Source organism: Nyctibius grandis, chromosome 3 (assembly GCF_013368605.1).
Source record: "Nyctibius grandis isolate bNycGra1 chromosome 3, bNycGra1.pri, whole genome shotgun sequence".
Taxonomy (NCBI): domain Eukaryota; kingdom Metazoa; phylum Chordata; class Aves; order Nyctibiiformes; family Nyctibiidae; genus Nyctibius; species Nyctibius grandis.
The window spans coordinates 10,466,187-10,489,362 of record NC_090660.1 but is presented as its reverse complement, the minus strand read 5'-3'; the positions used below and the strand labels follow the sequence as shown (position 1 = coordinate 10,489,362).

Below are 23,176 nucleotides of genomic sequence, written 5' to 3'. Positions count from 1 at the left end.
ACAGTGGTTATTTCGTTTCCATTTTCATCTTCTGGACACAAAAGGGATTTTTTGGTCTCATTTCAATCAGACTCCTTTCTCCTGGTGTTTAGCCATGCCAGGTTTAGTGGGGGTTTGCCTTTTGAAATTTTTTTTTTGCTAGGCAACGTGCATGTGTTGTGAGCCTCTAACACATCTTTAAACAATTTCTATGCTGCACGCAAACACTTAACCCTTCTTTCTGCATGCTCAATTTAACAAGCTTCCTTGGTATTATGCGAGGCTGTCTTTTGAAATGAAACACCACAGTAGTGGATATTTTGCGTTTTACTGCTCTTTCAAGGTTCTTAATCTCTGCTCACCATCACAGCGCAGCTATTTGATAGTGAAGTTTTGAACTGGGCTCCACCACTGCTGAGAAGTGAGACGACAGTTTCTTCCCGTGTGGATTTCCTGACTCGCTGCTCCCTGAAGCCGTTTCAGTTCTGGCATCACACGCCAACACAACCATTATCCTAGCTAGGGGGAGGAGACCAGCATTTCCCATTATCATCGTATGTCCTGTCCTTGCAGCTTCTCTCATCTCCTTTAGCATAACACAGGCTACATCTACGCACCATCCAGTATGGTGAAGCAAGAGCAGATGATGTGCAGAGAGGTACAGTTGACGCTGAAGACCCAAACATCCACAGGACATGTGTGTGTAAAGCCAACGGCTTTACTTCAGAGCAGTCTAGCCTGGTCCTGTGGCCACACCACCACCAGTGTTTGGAGGACATTAGGTGTGCTTCTGGAGCGCCTCTTCCCATTTGGTTTCATCTGAAAGCAACCCCGTCTGCTCGGGCTAAGAGAGCTCTGTGATAGGAACCAAGGAATGGTAACTGTGTGGCGTTTCAAAGGCACGTTCCTCACCCAAACTAAAACTTGGTGGGGGGGATACATATAAAGCCCCTTCCAGCATCTGGGCCAGACAGTCAGAAGCACACTGCTAATACCATAGTTTTCCTATTTAGGATGGGAAGATCAGTGCACCGGGATTCTGTCACTGGTGACAGAGTTAAACCTGGCTTGTACCAGCTTGTACCAGCTGAGTCTCTTCTTTCCACCAAGTTTGTGGTAGGCCCTATACCACCGAAGCCCTCCTTTAAAACCAGGCATTCCTTCTTATTTCCAAACCTCTAGACCAGAGTACATTCATTTAGTCCAATATTCTGTCTTCCTGTTTCCTAAATGAGTTTTACTGACTTTGTTCAATGCCTTATTTGACGATATGGAGTTACCCCTTTGCCACTCCAAATACAAACTCTTCCACCACACCTGTAAACCTTCTCCTCATCCTTAGTTTAAAATTCTAAGAGCTCTTAGGGTATTTTTTAAAAGCCAGCAACCTGGTTCCACGTATGGTTTAGGTGAAACCTGTCTGTCCCTTTACACAGGCTTTATACGAACTCTTTATTCCAACAATTATCCCAGCTCCTTATAAACTGAAATCAATGCAATTTCAGATGCAGGATTTCATTTTTCCATATATTAAAGGAGAATGAGCAGTCATTCAATACAGAAATGAAACAACATTGTTTAGTAATATAAAGAGAGTCACTATAAAAAAATTAGGTCACAGTATCACAGAATGGAAACAAAGTTAATGCATCAAACAGCTGAAAACTGTCAATATTGCTGTCGAGAACAGACAGACAGGAAGGTACAGTTGTTTGTCAGAGAGTTCATTAACAGTCCAAAAGGGGAATCTTGCTCATTACACACAACATCTCACAACCTCTGAAAAGCACAATCCCGGCCAGTCTTTGAAAATGGCAAAGTGCCTTGTCAAAGTGAAGGAACCAAGGGAGTATTTCCAAAATTTAAGAGAGTTAAGAACATAGGATAGTTTGAGGAAAGAAGAGAGGGAAGGAAAAAAAAAAAAAATAACAATGCAATAGGTGTTTCCAGAGTTATATTTTGATATAAACACATATCTGTGGTTCTTGCAAAGTTTGTGAGAGCTGTGACTTCAATTTTCAGTCAGCTTATATTAACGCAGTGCAAAGCTCTTAAAAATTAATCAAAAGAAACTGTTCTTCAGAATTTGAGGCACCAAGAAGAGCTTTTTAATTGCTGCATAGTGATTTCTGTCTCTTACAGGAGTGGCATTTTCACAATATCAAACAAGTATTCAGTAGAGCAATAAATACAGCACATGGAGTTAATATAATTGTGTACCTTCAGACAGAAAAGGTTAGCTCAGGATTCTCATTCCTTACCTATACATATATACAATTCCCACCTTCCCCCAAAATAAATCTGTAATAAAATAACCTTTTATTCCAAACTAAGTTAATATACATTTAGTATAACCAGGCTGGAAGAACTCCATTAACCCTAAAGAACCAAAACCTAACTGTGGACATATTACATTTAACTACTTACTAACCACTTGGTCTGAAGCTGTAAATGATAATTTACTAGTGGCTTAGCTATAAAATACTACCAAAATAGCATCTGTAACCCATTGTGTATTTGAGGAGGCTGGGAACACAATTAGTGATGTATATTCTTTGTCCAAGAACAGAGAAATGTAGCCAAAATCATAATGACTGGGCAATTCACCTGTTTGTTTCTGCAGACAACCTGCCTCAGTTGTGTGAAAAGGGAACAGGAAGTTTGTTTCATTTACAGCTTAGTACTGGGTGGGCTGGTCAGTGAACCTAAGCATTTTCAAGTGGTTAAAGTTGAAATTGCCCTGATCAACAGCTTTTCCTGAATGAAGGGGCAGAGAAAGACAAGCAATACAGCTGTGAGTATTAACTGACTCTGCCTATCATAGGAGCTAAGAAGCACAGTTATTCAGATATTTGCACCTGAGATTCTAATGGTTCTAGAAAACATCACTTAAAAAAACTAGTAAGCATAATACAATATATTATCATTAGCTCTGAAGGGATTTTTGAGAAGCTTACTCGCAAACTGGTCTGCAGGCATAACAATCTTCTGAATTTTTCAAATATACAGAAGTTTTTAGCTATCAATTATTATCCCAGTTGCTTTTCTGAAAACACTGGATCGTCTTATGCCTTGCAGAACTTTTTCCTTTTGTTATTTAATAGTCCACAAAAATAGATGTAGTTGTACTAGTCTCACAATACTATCAATCCTGGAATGTCTGGTTTGTTGTCGTTTGAGATGGCAGGGCCGTGAATCCATTTTAACTCCTTTTCTCAACTTACCTTGGCTGTTTTAAAACCCATACTTGTCCACTGGGTGGTAGCAAAGTGCACTGTTTCAGAAACACTATAGCCACAACACACTTTAGACACAAAGGATCCAGGAAAACAGACAACGAACTGCCCGCTCTGCTGTACAGTACGGTGCACCCTGATCCCCTCCTTACACAAGATTTCTGGGGAGATCTAGAAAGACATAAAAGCAAAACAAAAATAAAGAAAAAGAATCAGAACTTTCTCTCACAGTTCGATCCCCTTCGTTGCTGGGGACTGCCACATGCTACTTGTGGGGAAAAGCTGTGCTCTGCTAACAGCTCAGCTCTGCTCGCTGTCACTGTTCCCTTCTGCACATGCTGAAGCTGAGTGTTTGGAGTGAGAATTACAGCAGCGGCTCTTTTGAAACCAACGGTTTAAACCTTCACTTGCCAAACGTTCTCAAACACAAAGCCTCAAAACAATTATCTATCTACTACTACAGAAAGTAAGGCAGGCCATTCGGTCTCCCATCTAGATCTTTTCAGACAGACTTGGCATTGGATCCACCTTGCCATTACACTTCTGTTAGAGATGTTAACATGGATAGGTGAGGGAGTTGTTTTTGTTGTGGGCTCCCAAATTTATACTTAAATGCACTAAATAGAAATTGTTATCCATAAAATAAACAAGGGAGCCAAAAATACTTTGAAATCCTTCGAAGTATTAGGCTTCTCATATCCATGCTGGCATCATAAAATGTCAGTCATGGCAGATTAATTGATTACAAAACACACCCTTTGTGAGGTTAAATGCATTATGGACAGTATTAAAAATGGACATTTATTGCACTGTCACATTTATTTTTATTTCAACATTTTAGCATGTGAGCCTTGTTAGAAGAATGCCATGTGGGTAAACACTGCAGGTAGAAAGTAGCCAGATGTTAACAACAGCCTCTGCATCATTGTAGTGTAACACAAAACCAAAAGAAACCCCCAACCAACCAGCCTTCTGATCAGCCTTGGGTTCTCAAATGGGAATACCTCTCCCAGTGTTAACCTACCATTACATTACTTTCAAGCATTTCCAGCCCTGGAGTGCCATTGGCTTGCAGCAGGGTATGTACCACATCATCAAGTTTGTTCTCCTCCGCAGCAGGAATGCAATACCTGTTGTTTTGTCAGAGGAAAAGAGAAAGATTTACTGTGGAGTAAATAATGGTCCACAGCTACACAGTAACAGGCAATTCAGACCAGGACATTGATTAAAAGACAGAAATTAAACACAGGCTTTCCCACACAGTTCTTCTTGGTAAAACACTGAGGAGTTATGGAAAGCTGTTTTATTTCGGCTCAGTCTGATGGTGTTCACTAGATGCCAAAGGACACAAAACTTCCCAAACAGGAATGTGAATACTCAGTGTGCTGTAGAATCAGAGGAGAAAAATCAGCAATAGCATGATGTGCATTTTAATGGCACTGGAACAGCTAATTATGGACAGAAGTTTGCATTTCATAAGCCCCAATATATATACTGTTGTCTTTATCATAAATGGTTGTATTTAGTACCTGTGCATGAACTGAAGGGTTTTTTTCTTGAATAATGTTTTCTGTTCATAACAATCAAGGAACTACAAACCACCTTTACCGTTTTTACACAAAGTAGCCTAAGACCTTCTGGCCTTGCTTACTAAACAAATCCCACACCCCTCCTCTCCCTTACAGCAAAGGAAAACCTGACTAACAGCAGCCAAAGCAGCAAGAGAGATTTAAAACCCTGTTGGGTATATGCCCCAAGCTGCACATCCTCCTCTCCTTTAGAAGCCAAGGAAGCAGCTGTCACAGAATCACAGAATCAACCAGGTTGGAAGAGACCTCAGGGATCATCGAGTCCAACCGTTGCCCTGACACCACCCTGTTGACTAGACCATGGCACTAAGTGCCATGTCCAGTCTTTTCTTAAACACATCCAGAGATGGTGACTCCACCACCTCCCTGGGCAGCCCGTTCCAATGTCTAATAACCCTTTCTGTAAAGAAATTCTTCCTAATGTCCAACCTGAACCTCCCCTGGCCAAGCTTGAGGCTGTGTCCTCTTGTTCTATCGCTAGTTGCCTGGGAGAAGAGGCCAACTCCCACTTCACTACAACCTCCCTTCAGGTAGTTGTAGACTGCAATAAGGAGTCCTCTCTGTGCTCACTGCCAGCAGTGCTCCCTATGCAGAAGCGACAAGAAATAACGTAGGAGCCTCAGGTCTTAGCTTCACACATCCAGAAATGCTATTTTGCTGGATGCAGGGAGGCGATATGGTGACAATTTGCCGCTGCTCTTCCTTGTACCCTGTCAGAAGGGTAATGGTTTATGTCTACCCGGGAGATACCTGTTCCCAAGATCTGGGAGTTGGTACCTGACAACTGCAAACTGAGCAGGGCAGCTTGGTGGGAAACAGTGCAAATCCTGGGATTCCCAAACCTGCCTTGAGTTGCTGTCATGCTAGGCCTTATCTGTGACATTACTATTTGGGTTTGTTATGCTCAGGAAAATGAAAAGCATCTCCAGATTTATCATGACTTATCTCCGTTCACTTTAAACAATGAGACCTCAACCTGAAGCCCATCTGCCTCCACACCAGACACACACACACACACAGAGCAGTTTTTCCAAACTTGGCAACAAGAGAAGAGAATGAATCTGGAAAGATTTTTGGGAAAGGGTGCAGTTTTCTTGTCATTCATCTGGTCCCTCCACCAATTTCATAAAGCGATCTGCTGTCCTTACAGACCTTGTCAGGATATTTGCTTGTAACGTGCATTAATATTAACTCCGTGCATGTCATACAGTTATCCTGCTTGATGAGTCTGTAGAAGGCTGTACTTCCTATGACTTGAACATCTCGCTGCTGCTCACTGTACGGATGATGACTTTGATTTGTCTTTGTTGATCTTCAAGCCGAGAGCCAGAAGAGGTGACAATATCTAGTCGTACAGCTAATTGTAGTCACAGTAAGGGCTATAACGAGTTGGTTGCCACAGACTTGACTCCTTACATATATATTGACAATGATTAGGACCTTGCTAAGAAATCCTAGCGTTATGGAGAGTTGAAGTGGAAGAACTTCATCTTGATAAGGATCAAGTCCCAACAGCAATTTTAAATGCATGCTGTGTATCAAATACTTTGCAGTACCTGTGTTGCTAACAGTGACAGCTGCAGAACAGCTGCATGTGTGTAGCATATTACTCTAAGTTACACTATAATAACAGATTTTAAATGGTGATGAAAATATTTTACATTCAAACCCAGAACATGGCAGAGCCCACTCTTTCCTTTTAGAGTCAGAAAATATAGCTGGAATAGCTGAGAGAGTCAAGCATGCAGTGCCTCACAAGATGGTCTCAGGAAAAAGCACGGGAAGGGTGTCTGAAAAGGAGGGGCAGCACAGAAGTGCATGGGACTATCTGACTACTGGCAGGACTGAGGGGAATGGAGATCCTTTGCAACTGTGGCGTATGCTACAATTTCACTCACTTGCAATTCTTCATGTACCTATAAAAATGGGAAGTGAGCAGCCAACCCAGACTTCTGAGTGTCTTGAGCAGAAGACGATGTTCTTCTCTCTTTTAATGGGCACTGAGGATCCCTCCAGAGTTAAAAGGTTAGGTCACTGACCTCTGCCCTGCATGAAAATGGAGTTCTCCCCTGTTTTCAGGAGATAAAACCTGGGAGACTAGACAGTGACCTGAGCAATCTGCAGGTAAATAAAGCACCACTGATTTTAGCACCACAGGGATCTGTCCTTGGAAAAGAAGGTTTCTGGATGCTGGGTGGACTTCGCAAGATGGAGGAGAGCTTTGGTGCCCAGTGGCCACCTTTGTTATCACTGAAGCAGACACTGAAAGCAATGCTGTCAGGGCTACTCCAGATATTTCACCAGACCTAGAGTTATTGAATTCAATATAAAGTTGGGTACTTTATTGCAATATTAAAAGTTGGAATGAGTTAATAATGAATACTAGCCTGACACTTCCGCCTAGCAGCCTTGCCAAAGAATAGCTTTTACAGACAAAAGAGTTTTGCTTCTTCCTTCTTAGGAGTTATTCCTGCTTACTATCCATGTTTCATCAAGGCAATCATCACAACTGCACCTGCAGCTACATACTCATGTGTATAAGTAAGCCCATCAAGAAAAAACAAATAAATGGCTGCTTTGGTTTTATTCTTCTTGGCTTGGAAAAACCAGAAATAGTAGCCTTTCCTAAAACTTTGGCTGGCTGCATTCAAGCCTTTTCAATCCCAAGAGGTACGTTTTGACATGCACACTATGAAGAGTGGCCTCAGAACTTATTTAGGGGAATTTTGGAGGAAACCATTAAAGCAGGAGCTCCTCATAGAGAGAAAAAGACTCACCTAATGTTGAGGACAACACAGCTTGCTCAGTAATTTGTCCTTGTAGTATACTATTATAAAATATTACAGATTTCTGATTCAGACGAGGGAAAGGAGTCATGAAATGCCATGACAGAAAGTGACAAACTCCCAGGCCTGCAGCATAATCCAGTGTTTACCTTCACCCCTTGGTATAATCACATACAGAACATTTCTCCAACTTAAAATACTTAGAGAGAGGAGCTCTGGCTTTAATGGTTTCCTCCAAAATTTCAAATCCTTTTTTCCGGGCCATGTGCTTTCCCAGTGGCAGTTGGGTCAGCAGCTGAGAAATGTGGGAGTTAAAGGTAATGACCATATTACACACTTTGCACATGAAAGAAGAGCAGTTGACACTGCCACTGCCACCATGGGGACTTCTGGATGCAAAGGAGGCCCTGCAGACCTTCTCCTATCACACTGAACAAAGATCCAAAGGCTCCCATAGTTCAGAGTTCCAGAGGGGAACTGCTGAAACTGCTGAAAGGGAACCAGCTTCTCACCTTTGCAGGGGGCACCATTTAAATAGCTTTTCTTCTCAGTTTATTGCATTTTCTCTGATTGAGAAATACAGTTACACTGCTTATCATTCATCTTCTCACTGATGATCCTCTTGGGTAATAACATCAATATCACAGGAATGCGTCAGAAATGCACGTGACATGCCAGCAGCAACCTTCTTCCTCTAATCCCTCCATAAGCTGTTGTACTTCCATTGCAATCTAACTCATCATCATCTGTAGCAGCACGTACGCACTGAATTCAGGAAGGATTCAGCATGTTCAAAACCATTGATAAGCTGAGTGTTAAGTCTATTTTTTGAAGTGTCTACAAAATATGAAGTGTAGCTGGCAGCTAACTGGTGACGTCCAAATTGAGACACTAGAATGATGTGTGTAGTCATATTAAAAATAATTATCATATGATAATAAAAAAAACATATGACAAAATACTAGGGACCTGGTAGATACAGAGTTCAAGATACTTTGCATGAAATAAGAAAGCAGTGCCTAGTCAGAGCATGGATTCAATCATTTTACAAGTGACAATATGGAACAGCTTGACAAGCATCTCTCTGTCAGCCTAAGGGAAGCCTACCTTGACTAGCTGTCATTTGGCTTCCATGTCATTAAAACTTCCCATAGATTAAACCCTATGTCAAGCAGAAACAGTTTATTGCTAAGTATCTCAGAACAGAGCATGGAAAATAAAGTGAAACTTTTCTTCCAGGAAAGGGTGTTTCATCACTTCAGTTTACACTACATTTTTCCATTAAATCTGTAATCTTACTGGACCTTCTTGGTGAGATTCATTCACGCAAAAGGTACTACACAAGCTGCTGTTAACACCAGCCTACAGAGGGCCACTGCAGTGAACATGAAGAAAACAAAACACAGGAATACCTACCAAATGCAATCAGCACCAGTGTGTAAGTAGTCAATGTATGGAAGGTGATTTTGGTCTCGAGACCAGCATGAGGTAGAAAAGACCATGCCAATATTTAGCCAAGGAATTGTCACTCCTAAAACAAAGAGATTGAAAATGAGTTTTGAGTAACTGCAGTTTCTAATTAAAAGACAGTTTGAGAGGGCATTTCAGTTGAAAAATCTTATTCTACCTGCAAGCTGACCCTTAAGTTTTAAGTCTTCCTACCACAGTGAATAATTCATAAAGAATAATTTAACAAATTCAGCACTTTCCACTAACAAAGTATCTACCAGACAATTACAGTGCCCTTGAACATATGTGCTTTCTAATAGCTGTAAAAAATTTTTATTCTTTACAGAATTTACAAATACCCATAATTCAAGCTCAGTGCCATTGATCAGATGAGGTTGCTTCATGTTGTCAAGCGTACACGTACTTGTAAACATGCATCCTGTTTCCCAACTGGTTTGTTCAGGCTCAACACCTGCACAGGCGACTGAATTTTTCTTTCAGCTAACTTTTCTACCAATAAATTGCAATGGCACATGTGCAGCTAGAGCATTCACAACAATTCATTTAGAAAACTTGTGTGCTGCTTTGCCCAGCACTACGGCCTAGGTTTGCAAGTAAGGAAGTTGCACAGCTCTGTCCTTCATCACTGTGACACAAAGGTAGAACATCGATGTACTGGCAACAACGGAAAGGGATACTGCAAGCACAACCAGTTCCTCCCAGGTACGCGGTCTCAGCTATTCATTAATTGTTAAACTGCACATCTGCCTTCACTCCTTTAAATACCACCTGCTACATACAACTGCATGTCTACCCAGTCAGCCAGCAAACAGAGAGGCCACAAAGAGGGAGAAGACTTTGGTGACTATGCCACCACATTTACAGGACACTTACGGCTGCTGGAAACATAGAAGAGAGACTTGCTTACCAGGCACAGCACCAAGATGTCGCAGGATGGATCCTGTATTATTAGGAAGGACTGTGAGGTTCCACCCATGCCTGTTCAAGAGGCGACACAGAGGCAGACACATGTCAGTGCGTGTTCCTGGTGCCAACATCCCCAGCGCCAAGCTGCCCTGCTGGCCTCGTGGCCCCACCTCTGCTCAGCACAACGGGGCAGCTGGCATGAGTCGACAAAGTGGGTGGATTTGGTGACCTTACCTTGAAAATGGTTCAGATTTTCCCACGGGAAAGCCGCTCCCATGTGTGTTGGTATCTACTTTTCCACAATGCACTGCTACGTGGCAATCTTTCTGTTCCACTATCCGCCAATACTCTTGCTGTGGTAAGAGAAAACAGTAACGCATTTTTAATTCACTGAACAGGGTATCTCTCATTAAAATACAAACCCCAGAAATTTACAGAGTTTTCATGACCTCAGTGTAATTCAACACAAAACACTGCTTAAAAATAAGAATATAAATACTTAAAAGTAACAATGAATTTGAAAGACAGAATTTAGATCCTCTTGGCTTCTGTGCCTCAGCACGACAGATTATGACTTCTTTCTCTCCCTCAGTTCATCAAAACTTTTACTAAAAATGTCAAAAAAATTTAAAAGGAAGAATCAGTACCATGTCTATCTAACCATTTATTTTTCTCCCACACTAGACGGCCTTAAACTGCTTATGGTAATGCCTGAACGTCAACTATACTGAATCCCCATACTCAATCCCCTGAAATAAAAACTTTTACCACCCCTTGTGTTGGCCTCACCTCCACTTCAGCTACTGTAGGCTCCTTCGTGAAGCACATATTCATGATGTTTCTTGCTGTTCGGTAGAAGGTTGTTAAAGAAACAGACCTACCCTGTGGAAAAAGAAAATAAAATTAGAAGCAAAAATTAAAAAAAGGTGCCTCCATTCCTCCTGGCCTCAGTCTCTTCCTTACATGCCCAATCCCAGATCACGACAGAGGGAAAGAGGACAATGTCTCCAGAACACGTGTGGGTCTAAAGCTCGTTTCTTATCTGAAGGAAAATACCTCAAAAGATACAGAAATTTAATCACATCAAATCATCAAACCAATCATCTAAAAGGTCAACTGAACACTCCCAGAAGGCCACGTACACTGCTTTGTCCAGCACGACGCTCCATGTTTGATACATACAGAAGATGGATGTGGCCCAGCTTTCTACGACAGGTTGCAAAGGACTCGGTAGGCAACCCTACCTGCATTTTACAATCAAATCCAATATGTGATCAAAGGACCATGGGGTTACGTTCTTTACACACAGAGTAACAGGTGAAAAAGACTTCAGAAATTCACAGAAACGTTCAGCATCAAACTAGTACTGTACGTGATGGAAGGGGGTCACAAACAGCAGAGTCTACCAAGATTACTGTAATCACCTGCTGACAAAAACTAGTTATGCTCACCTCAACAAAAACAGTTCAAATGCAAGGAACCCGGACCTGTCATTGCACGGCTGAGAAAAGTAAAACACAGTAAAATTGCCAAATTAGTGCACTCTTTCTTGGCACTGCTGTAGGAGCTGTACGAGAAGAGGATCTGACTTGATTTGATCTGACTTGATTTTCTGCTTGAGCTATACCCAAGTATCTGGATACCTGCTGTCACACATACCTATAATACCAGATACTCTGGGAAGGATCCTCTGAAGGCAGGAATATGAGAACCCCCTCGCTCCTTTCAGCCCAGACATGGTATGCCCAGACAGGACACCCTATCGCCTTCTCCACTCCAGTGCAGAAGAAACATCCTGGGAAGCTGTGAGCCATGAGAGCTGGCAGGCATCACGCTAGCTGCTGTGGCCATACTGGTCTGTGGGCATTGCTGCAGGCAGAGACTAGCATTGCTCTGCAAACATGAAGTTGAAAATATCTTTGCCCCCTCGCCAGACCTACCACTCCTTCCTCTAACTCTCATCATGTCCACTGGTTGCCCATCTGAGCAACCAGAGACTTAAACACTCCATGTAAATGAACAGTTTATTACTCAGACTATTACCTTTCTAGTTTTTCAATTATGAAACAGATGTGCCAAACCACCTCAGTCTTTTCTTGTGTTTAATTTATTTAAGAACTATGCCCAAGAGTAAACTAGAAACAGCTATACAAGCAGCTTTTCCCCCAGAGGCCAAGTCTATCACTTTGCCATGCTCCTACAGTTGTAACATTGTCACTTTTTAAATTGAATGCAGCATAATTAGCTGTAACAAAAAAGTTTGTGAAATGCCCAGGGCCTGGGGCCCTCTGATTCCCATAAACTTCAGAGTTGGATGCTCTGTGATACAATAAGCAATTTCCTTCATCTTTTAATGCCCTCATGAATCATTTATTGAGGCAGCCTTTTACCACAAAATCTCTCGTAAAATGCAGGGCCCGCACCAACAGTCATCACACTTGAACGTAGACTTCACTGCTCGCAAAGCAACACATGCTCTGCAGCAGCTTCCTCATTTCAGTTACTTGCCTCTTCCTCTCATCTTACACAGAAAAACAAGAATAAGGACTCATCTTCCAAGATTAACTGTGTCTTTCCATTTTTCAGATATGCAGCAAGCAAGAAAAAAGAAAGTGGAAAACCTGAACAGTTCAGCTCTTTAAAATTACACATACCCATTTCTTCCTCTATCAACAATTTGGTATCTTTTTAGTCTCCTGAAAGTTGTAACACAAATTAAACGGTTGAGGGGTTTTTGTTATCGGTTCCTGTTGTTCGTCCGTATTTTTTAATCTGAGGGATCTCATAAAATTTTCTAATGCCAACTCAGAAAAGAATTTAAAATTCTGTAATGGAGCGTTTTAACCAGAACACAAAATGAACTGCTGAAGAGTAAAATGCCCTTTTCAACGCCCTCAAAAATATATCAACAGCTCAACAACTGTCTTGGGAGCTTCAAGCTACTCAGCAGAGTCTCTGTTGCTGCAACAATATGACAGAGGAAGGTTTAAGGAATAAAATTTCCTAGTTCCTCTCCTGATTCTTCTCCATGGCCTCTGTGTTGGCTGTGAGAGCCAACCCAGAGCACCACCACCACCACCAAGCCTGCAGGGAAGGGACAGAGCAGGACACTGCAACGCTACGAATGTTAAAAGACATTAAAGCAACCATAAATATGAGCAGAAAACAGAGATTTCACAATAGTCACAGGCAGGAAGGAGGGACTCCTGTTAAGTAGAGTCTGAAAACGCCGAGTCCCCAGCTGAAGAGAGCTCAGCATGGGATTTCTGGGATAGTTTCACGTGAAGGCTGGCAAAACTTGCGCTGGTGATTTCTTCTGCGCGTCCCTCTAACGGGTCTGCTAATAAACCTTCAGTTTGTTCTGTATGGAAACAAATGCTGTTTTCAGTCAGCTTCAGTAAAGACTTTCAAAATATTTTCAGAGCTAAAATTGGGGAAGGAAGAGGAGAGTGAAAATCTTGCAGCAGATCCTTCTTCGATGGCAGCAGTTTACTTCACGTACTTACAAATGACGACATTTTATTAGTCAGGTAGAAAAGCTATACATTTAAGAGTAAAGAAAGCAAGCACAGCAGCCTGCAGTACACACTTAAAAGCACAGCAGGTCTTACAGCCTGAAAACGAGGAACACTGAAAATAATTTGGGAGCCCTGGCAGAAAGTCAGCCAAACACAAAGGAGATTTACTCTAACCTTGACATGCGATATGGTGGTAATTGCTCCTGGAAGACTGGATGTCTCTTTCTAAAAACATGTTCCAGCTCAAGCATGTGCTGACTGCAGAAATTACTGTGTGCAATCCTAAATGTATGGCCTCTTCATGGTCTGAAGCATAGATTTTATGGCCTCATCTGGACTACAGCCATATGATTATGATATTCTCCTCCAGCCCTCAACCTACCTACCTGAGCATTCATCAAAGGGGTGGGGTTTTATTTTGGGTTTGTGTGTGGGTTTTTTATTTTTAATTAGAATTAGCAATGTGCCTTAGAAAGGAACCATTACAATCCCATCATCTGTGGAAACTGTAACATGAGGACATGTGCTATTAAACAAATTTCAGATTTTCTCAGAAACGTGTTAACAGGTAAAGAACACTCTCCCGTCCGCAGATACACGCACAGAAGGATACCATCATTCAAGAAAAACAAGAGAATGCAGCATTAAAAGACTTGTTTCATAAAATGCCATGAAGTACCCTCTGCTTAAATCCATAAGCCAGCACCACCTCACCTCAGTCTTATTAAAAAGCCTAGTGATGAACTATAGTCATTTTACAAGCCTTGTGGGTTACTCTGGTACATCAAGATTGTTGCATAATTTATAATTTCTACATCTTGAGGCTCACTCTAAGTGACACAGCCAGTTCTCATGCATCAGTCCTTCTATAGGGCTTTCCCCCATGTGCTGTGAAAATGAAGCTACGTGCCTCTCTGCACTCAGACTGACCAGGAGTCCCACAGGGTGATCCACAGCAGGGATCTTTCCAGAAACCCACCACAGATTTGCTTCCCTGTTTTCTCCCTGGTCTATGGCCTGTGACTGCAGTTCCCAGTCTCCACACTGGGCAAGCCCCAGTGCCCAGGAAGCTGCCAGCACCACAGCAGACAATGAGGCGTTGCCTGAACGGCTCCATGTCCACCTGCTTTGGTGGGTGGGGAGAGCATCGGCCCGCAGGCTCAGCAGTGCTTGTCTCTAACAGCTTCTATAATCAGAACGAAAGTATTTGTTGGACTCACACAGGGTCTGATGCTGTCAGTACTGCCAGTGCTTTTTGGGCAGCAGCAGCAATTTTGGAGCTCTCAGCCTTCTGAGGTAAAGGCCTGCGGCTCAGTAAACCCAGGCTGCTTATACTAGCTGCCCTTTGCTTGCTTGCCTTTTTATTTTCTAAGCCTGATTAGGATACTTCTCACAAATCCCAATCTTGCTTTTTGAGTTACTTTGTATCGTCTAAACTTTAACTTGGGACTTGCACTGGAAAAGAAGATGGAGGCATTTCCCCACCAGGTTTGAGGTTGTTCATACAGCAGTCAGGGTAAGTTGTATCAAATTTTTCATTTAACATCATTAAGCACAGGATATTAAGCACAGAAATGCCACTTCACTATTCACAAATGCTGCTGTCATTAGATAAGCTTCTCTCCAACAGCAGCATAGCAGAGAGATTGCTTTTCAAAGGTGGGATTGAGGCCAGAGTCCCCAAGTAAAAGAATTTTTGGGCTGACAAATCATAACAGACTGCAAAAGAAACGTGAAGCAAGCTTTTAAAGCTCAAGTCATGAGCTCATGCAGTCCCTATATAGCTTAACAATAAGCCACTTTGGGCTATCTGGCTTCATTTCCTGGTGATGGAAGCAAGATTGGAAGGGGAAGAACAGCATATTCCTTTACTGGGCACAGACACTCAACACAATATTCCTCTCGGAGCATGGCTACACAATTCAACACAACTCAAAATTGCATTGCGAGCTGCAGTGCCAAGTCCTGCTTCAGAGTAGAAGGCTGCCAAATAAAATACAGTGAAAGAGTCAGCATTCCTTCATAAACGGATGTACTTGATATGTGGAGGACTAAGCATCCATGTGATGTTATTGCTGAACAAAATCTGGCATCGTGGATGAAAATACTGTTTGCATTTCAATTTGTCCTTTCTAAATGTAGTAGTATTTCTAGTGATGTTTTGATGTGGAGCACTACTTCGCTCAACAAGAGACTTGCAAGAAGCCAGGATGAGAAAGCAGAACATTACCTTACATGTCACTAGAAAATGAAAATAGAAACTGTGTCTGCAAGGATAATTGGGCAGAACTATTCAGGGAATCTCTCACAAGGAGACGAAGAGGGGCAGAGCCCAGCGCATCTCATTACAACAATAATGCCTTCCACCTTTTCCAGACATCCCACGAGAGCCAGGCAGATCAGGATAGAGCCACCAGGCTGCCCAGCTGTGATAGCCGCTGACTGCGCTGCTGCCTTGGGGGTGGCACGGCAGCCCACTGGCTCCCCCCAGCCGGCGGGGTTTGCACCCGGATGCCACCCAGACAACAGCAGCATCAGTTCTGCAAAACAAAATCGGCAGAGCCCGCCTCGTTACCTTGTATATACACTTGTGTAAGTCGCTAAGAACTCCCTCCTCCTCCTCCTCGTCCTCCTTCGTGGTCTCCTTTTCCTGAGCGAAGAGCCGCCGCCTGCCTGTTTTCAGTGGGATGTCGACCTCTTTTAACTTGTTGCGGAAGCCATTTTTGTGAACCACGCCGTTGATGAGTCCGTTTTTGGGCTCAAACCGGGGCAAGGAATGGAACTTGTAGGCATTCTCCGAATGTCCCTCCAAAGGTCCTTTCCTCTTCTCCAAAATTTCCTTTTCCAGCAAGACCTCCTTCTCCAGTTTCTTGTGCTCCTCGGGGGAGAGGGAGTCGTAGGAGAGCAAGTACTGGCAGTAGGCTTCTTGCAGCTTGGCCAGCCTGTCCTGTGCAGTTTTGGGGATGCGCAGCATGTCTGCCAGCTTGTTCCATTTCTTGAGGTCAGTCACTTGCTGCATCCCCCCCATCTCGTTGATCAGTTGGACGAAGCAGGCCAGGTCGAGCTCGCAGCCTCCTGGGGTCCGCATGTGCCAGGCAGCAGAGGAGGGCAAAGGGAAACACAGGAGCAGGTTAGGAAAGCTGTGGGCAGCTCGCATCAAGCGCATGACCAGGCTGGGCACGTACGGGACATGCCACCTGTACAGCTCCGGTCACTTGGGCACCGGAGCAGGCTTGTCTCTATCTTGTATGCCTCCTGCTAAGACAGGCATGTGTCACTTTTGCTAGCTTAATTCATTCAGCAGATAATATTTTGATATTTGCAATAGCCTTCCCTATGGTTAAATTTGCTCTCCTCCTCGAGTTTCATTCCCTTCTCAGAGCACCCCCTGCTATCACCTGACACACGTCTCCCCTGGTTATTACCCAGTGGCCAGGGAGACAAGAGTTGCCCAGCTCTTTAAAAGCCCACACACTCCCACCCTCCGCTCACCTGTCACCAGTCCCACATATGGTTTATACCGGGAAGAAGCAAAACAAGTGTCAAGATGGGTACTGGCAATCAACAAGACAAGTACCTATCCTTTCCGGAGGTGAAACATTGATTATCTAATGTCTGCACAATACTTTGAACACAGTATTTAAAAGGAGCACAGAGACATCATTAATTTCACTACAGGTAGAAAAATCCTTTAAGAAAAAAACAAGGGAGGTGGGGGATTGTTTGGGGTTGGTGCCTGCAACTGCATAAAAAAGTTCCAGAAGCATTATTTTTCCAGCTTGAGGTCATCCATATTTTATACTCCATTATGTTTTGTATGTTTTAAGATGACTAGCACATTTCACACTCCAGTCAAAAAAATAAAAATGCAGCATAAAAAGCAGCCAAATGGACAACGAACAATAAAAGAAACATTGTAAATACTCTCAAAGCACAGAAATAAATCATCAGTAGAAAGAGTAAAAAGAAACGGACCAAAGACCACCTACAACTCAACAGGGCACTGCTGAAGGAAAAATGAGAATTAATACAAAACTTGCTTCCACATCACTGCCGCCACATTGTCTCTCCTTCCCCTTTTTCTTTGAGAAAAGTAAAAAGTCATTGTGGCATAGCCATTTCAGAGCACTTAGAAAAGCTATTATACAACAGAGAAGTGCAAGAAGCAGCGTTATGGTAAATATTTACTGTCAGATGCACAGCTACAGCATCTTAAGGGCCAGTCATGTGATCCTGCATGCAACTGCAAGCAGTATTACTTTCTTCAAACTACCCTATGCTGCATCTCAGACGCTTCATAGCGGATCCCAATTTTCCCCTTTCCTTCCCCCTCTTCACTTGTGCCAATCCAGTAAGGAGGGAAGCTCAGGAGTTTAAACCTGCATGTAACATTTTGGGATGACAACAGTAGAGACTGAGGCAGAGCAGCGTCAGCAGCTGCTCGCTAATGCTGCCCGCACAGCGCTGGGCAAAGGTGTGAAAAGAGGGGAAGGGACTTTGTCTGCAGCCAAAACCAAGGGTAAGGCTTTGAGGAGCATATGACAAGGGTGGAGGCAGAGCCATGGGGCAGCAGATTTATCCAATTTAGTAATTTTTTGGGGGGGTTCAAAAAGTCATGAAGCTAAGAAAAGGTAAACATCATTGGAAAAAAACCCACACAAAACAAGTTTGAAATGTTTTCTTTCCTTCCTCTTTAATCTTCTCCATAAAATAACTTTCAAGCTGGCCTCTGTTGCTGGCTGTTACTTTTTTGGTCTAGTGTTTTATATGCACAGTTCACAAATAAGGTGAAAGCATAATTCAAGATGGCTTTCCATCCCAGTAGATTCAGCGACCTACATGAAGTTGAGTAACATACTCCTAACTTCGAAAGAAGTGTGGTCCAGGTTTGACGCTTTACGTGTTCTCCAGTGGGACAAATAGTGCACGCCCAGCTTAAGGTCCTAGTTTCAACACTGTTTATGAGCTATTTAAGAAATGTGATTTTCTCCCACATCACGGAATGATCGCTCATAATCACTCCGCAATATTAGAGCTCAAGTAGCACAGCATTCAACCGGAGCCTCGCGTATCTGGCAGATCCTCCACAGGGCCAGCTACAGCTAAGGTTTACGAAATGGTCTCAATTATAATTCCATTTCACACAGTCACCACTTTTGGAAGCATTTATATCTCAGGCTGATGTTTTCCAGCGTTGACCTAAGCATGTTGCTTAAACTTTCCTTGAAAGGTGGGGGAAGAAAAAAAAAAAAGAGTTTTAACCCCGTTTATAAGCACCTATAGCAAAACGCCTTAAATAGGAGACCTGGCACGTTACGCAGAAATAGTGTCTTGACTTTTTTTTTTTTTTTATTGTCTTAACTTCACTAAGTTAGGAGTATTTTTAAATTGCCTAGAGAGCAAGCTCATTTTAAAAAAAAAGTGAAATCTTAAGGTATGTATTTAATACCAAACACTGGCACAACACAAGTCATTGGCAAAACTCCCACTTACTTCAATGGAAATGTGATTTGGCCCTGAAAGGAGGGATACGTACACGTGTCTGCTTAAATGAGCGTGCATTTATCACCACAGATTATTTTATATTTTTCCTGCTGGAACCAACAGATTTCTCATCTTTGTACACTGATGATCTCCAGTTTCTTTTCTCCATTTTGTTTTTAACTTTAAACATAAGATAGGTAGGAAATTAACTGCAGAAAGTATACATAGGGTGCAAATTTTATAAGAGACCACTGTTTGCTCTGGCTATATGGCACCCAGCAGAACAGAATCCTTGACTATTAATTAGGCTTTTAGGTGCTTAAATACAAATAATTAACAGTAATGCCCTCTTAATGCAGGGTTAAGGTATTTCATTAAAAAGTTAACGTTGTTCCAGGAACGTTAATCGAGCTGCCTTGCACATTTTCTTCCCCCTCTTGCCAATGTAAATTTAATTCATTATTCTTCTCTATTAGCATACAACCATTGCATACATTAGGCATACAAAATGTTCACTTATTGCTGCTTGAGTGATTTTAATTTTCAGATTTCCTTGAATGTTTTTGCACAGCTATTGCAACAGAGTGCTAACTCTCATTCCTCCTCCTTAAATTCTGTCATTTCTCTGTTGTGCCCTGCATCGGTTCACCATAAATGCTGAAATCTCTTTGTGTGCTTTTATGCATTTTCACTCACTTACCATATGTGATATAAAATAAAGTTTTAAAATGGGGGGCGGGGGCAGGGAGTGTTGTGAACAGTTTAAACAGAAAAGCGTGTCCTTTAATCCAGCTAGCGTTGATACCTGCCTCTGATCGGGTAATGCCTCAAAGGCAAAACTCTAGCCTCAAGTTACAACATGCAGGTCCTGCAAGCTCTGATTCAAAACACTTCAAAAACAAAGGGAAGGTCTAACAAAAATTAAAAACACAAGTTTGTTACTATGTCATGGCTGCAAAGGCAGTAGAGATGGAGGTGGCTCATTCAACAGTTCATTTGTATGCTGCTGTTGTCACGTTTTTACAAACTATTGTCACATTTTTGTCACGTGTCATATTTGACAGCAGACCATAAACCAAGAATTCTGTTAAATAAGTGATTCTCACTCAGGCATTAGCCCTGGCAGACACCTGCTGGGAGAAATAATGAAACCTCCATTTTGCAATCAACCACATTTTACTGCCTATTCTTGACACTTAATGGTTGTTAAATGTCAGCAGGTCACTGCAAATTTGTGATTTTAAGTGTCTGAGTACCCAAATAGAAGTCAGTTCCGAGATATTTTCTTTCCCCCTTGGTTAAATGCTTTTAAAGGAAGGGGGAAAAAAAATAATTGTATTAAAGCTTGGCAGCATTGCAACCTGTTTGGAAAGGTCCAAAAAATATTTGGAGGCAACATTTAAACCAACGCTAACAGTATCTGTAGTTGTACTACCTACAGAAACAAACAGCAGGGAAAGGAGAAGATCTTGGAATCTGGAGACTGAGACCCCACATAGCATTTTTTTCCCTGGGTGAAATAAAGAGCTGGCAGGAGGACAGTGGTGATACAAAGTCTCCCTGGAAAGCTCTCTGACAACCTACCTGCAACATGCCTGACCGATGGATAAAGAGAGAGATCCAGAGCTCTGCAGTGTTAATTGAACAGGGGTTCAGTTAAGCATAAAGGCAAAGGAGCATAAGGTTGTATACGGACACTAACAAGCAGCGGCAAAAGGCCAATGAAACCACAGCCCTTACCTATGAGTGGGAGTTCGTCCATGGTAATGCCCTGAGATTTGAGGTGCTTCTTGATACAGGCCAGCCGCTGCACGTTGGGTCCCCAGCGCCTGCCTAGCTTGTGTATGTGCTGAATCTGTGTCACAAACCGCATTTCATCATTTAGCTTGCACTCAGGTCTCCAGTCTGGAGGAGGAATCACCCTGCACATCCCATACTTCTCTACCTGAGCTCGGACTGACTCAATGTATATCAGTGGGTCATGAAATTCCTTGGTGGAGGGCCTAAGGATGGGAATCTCCCCCAGCATCCCCCACCCAGACTTACTACTGCCCTTTTCGTGCTTTCCCATTGAGTCTTGTGGCTTGTGCAAGGACTCCGCTTGAGAGGTAGAACGATTTTCACAGGAGGCATTTTCAGTTTTGCCATGTGCTTGTTTCCCTGGCGTACTCTTTCCAGCAGTGGCTCTTTTCGGCCTATTTCTTTCCAAACTCTTCTCTGGCACTTCCTTTTTAAGGTGTCCATTCAGCAAAGGCTTTTCTACAGCTGCCTTTTTGCTGGCAGCTTCTGCCAAGTTGACGGCCCCTTTCATTCTCTTGGTGGGCGACTGTATTTTGTCTATGTGATTCGTCTCTTCCAGCCTCCTCTTCGAATTGCGCAGCCCCTCCCTTAACTGTCTCCCCACCTCCTTAGTGCATGTCTTTTGGTTCAACTTGCCATTGACTTTTACACCATTAACAGCGGTATTGTTAGACTTGGATGCTCCAAGGGATAGCACCTGTTTGCGGGTTTTTGCATTGCTACTTTCTATTTTCCCTGAGATTGTGTGGTTGACAGGTGAACTGGGTTTGTGGTGATTTAGTTTGGTTTCCTTGACCAGTTCTTTCTTGGCTTTGGTGTATGTGACAGTTCCCTTTGTCACTGTTGCAGTGTACTTCACAGTTTTGGACGGTGAAGGTCTGACTTCTCTCATCTTTTTGGCACTGGCTGCATTTGCACTCGGAGATGACATTCGAGTGATCCCGTTGACTTTAGAAACCTGCAGTGCCAGGAGTGTTGCAGGGGGAGCAGAAGGAAGGAAACAGAAAACAGAAAAGTAAATTAATAATGTTAACACTCAGCCACAGCGTCCCAGTCGCTGAACAATCATATTCTGCAGTCCTGACTCCTGGCCCCTTCATACAATCTTCATATAACGGTTTTCACTCAGGCAAGAGGAGGGACTGGGCATTTATAATAAACAAATAAAACAGAAATATTTTTTTTTAAAAAGGAATCAAAAAGTCCCCAGAAAGCCAATCTTGCTTTTGGAGGGTACGAAGCCTCTGGCATTAAGAAGGGTGAGGTCCCTTGCTTGCACTACCCCCTCGCTTGTCCACCAGAAAGCCTGTTACGGTAACACAAAACACAGGTAGTCTGATTTACAAACTAATACTTTCATTATTTCCTTTTCTGGCCCTCAGACACTATCTCTCTCCCACCCAACTTCCCTTAGGTGCACACACAATTTATTACTTCTTCACAGACAAACTAGCCAGCGTATGCTACCTACTCTAACTGGAATGGGCATGTTTTGCAAAAAACACATGCTGAGATTCAAACCAACCTCCTGTCTATACGTACATACATATAAAAAGAGATATTGAACACATTATGCACCCAACAGATCAGGATGGCCATCAAGGATCCAGTCTGTCATACATATTAAATCTTGACAGGCATCTTGTTGCTGAAGTCATCAATTTGAAATAAAAACGTATACAGTAGTTCAATGCATTTTTAAAAAGTTTGATATCTGGGCAGTTTTGCTGACACACATTTTATTACATCACATTCATCACTCACTAATGTGTCATTGCAACTTAGAATTGCTGGACTCCACTGCTTTCTGTTAGACATTTAAACCCAGCTATGAAACTAAAATTTATATTTTAACTATAAGACGTATTAAGCACCGAAAGCAATCCTCAGCTTCGAAGGGAACTGTGATGGCTCAGCACTGCCAAAGCTAGGTCCCACTATTAAGAAAATGAAGGTCAAGTTTAAACCTCAAACAAATTTCAGCATTTAAACAAGTTTAAACATTGTCTTGTCACCTCATTAAACTACTGTGAGTGGAGAAAAACACATTCAAAAATCAGGAACATTGATAGAAGTGCTCCAAGTGAAAGCATACAGCACAATCACCCCTCATCAGCACTCAGGTGCATAACACCATTCCTGGAAAGTTATAATACTTCCCTGTGGAATTTCAAAATCCTTGCCAAATCAGTCAGCACGGCAGCTTCTCTCAAATAAATGCAAGAATTGTAGTTACTTATAAAGTAAGGATAAAATGTTATAAAATAGGGATCAAATAGAGACTGAAGAGATCATGCTATGGTCTTGCATTAAGTGACTTGTGGAAGAGGAGCTGGAACCTGGGGACTCTGCATACACACACGCGTATGTGTATACACGGACGTACTGTGCGCATTTTCTCCTCTGTG

At 42.5% G+C, this 23,176-nt stretch overlaps 1 protein-coding gene across 2 annotated transcripts in view; it reads right to left on the bottom strand.

Moving 5' to 3' along the window:
• The window catches only part of JARID2 (jumonji and AT-rich interaction domain containing 2), a 233,018-nt gene that overhangs the window by 10,648 nt on the left and 199,194 nt on the right, over nucleotides 1–23,176 (bottom strand). Inside the window, exons 7-14 of one of the 2 annotated variants that reach the window (XM_068396444.1) lie at nucleotides 20,709–21,726; nucleotides 16,060–16,559; nucleotides 10,756–10,848; nucleotides 10,201–10,319; nucleotides 9,968–10,038; nucleotides 9,007–9,121; nucleotides 4,240–4,345; nucleotides 3,204–3,386 (exon numbers count right to left, since the gene is read on the bottom strand). In XM_068396444.1, coding sequence (XP_068252545.1) covers nucleotides 3,204–3,386; nucleotides 4,240–4,345; nucleotides 9,007–9,121; nucleotides 9,968–10,038; nucleotides 10,201–10,319; nucleotides 10,756–10,848; nucleotides 16,060–16,559; nucleotides 20,709–21,726 — 2,205 coding nt within the window. The remainder of the gene's footprint in view (nucleotides 1–3,203; nucleotides 3,387–4,239; nucleotides 4,346–9,006; nucleotides 9,122–9,967; nucleotides 10,039–10,200; nucleotides 10,320–10,755; nucleotides 10,849–16,059; nucleotides 16,560–20,708; nucleotides 21,727–23,176) is intronic. The other variant, XM_068396445.1, reaches the window with a different exon arrangement.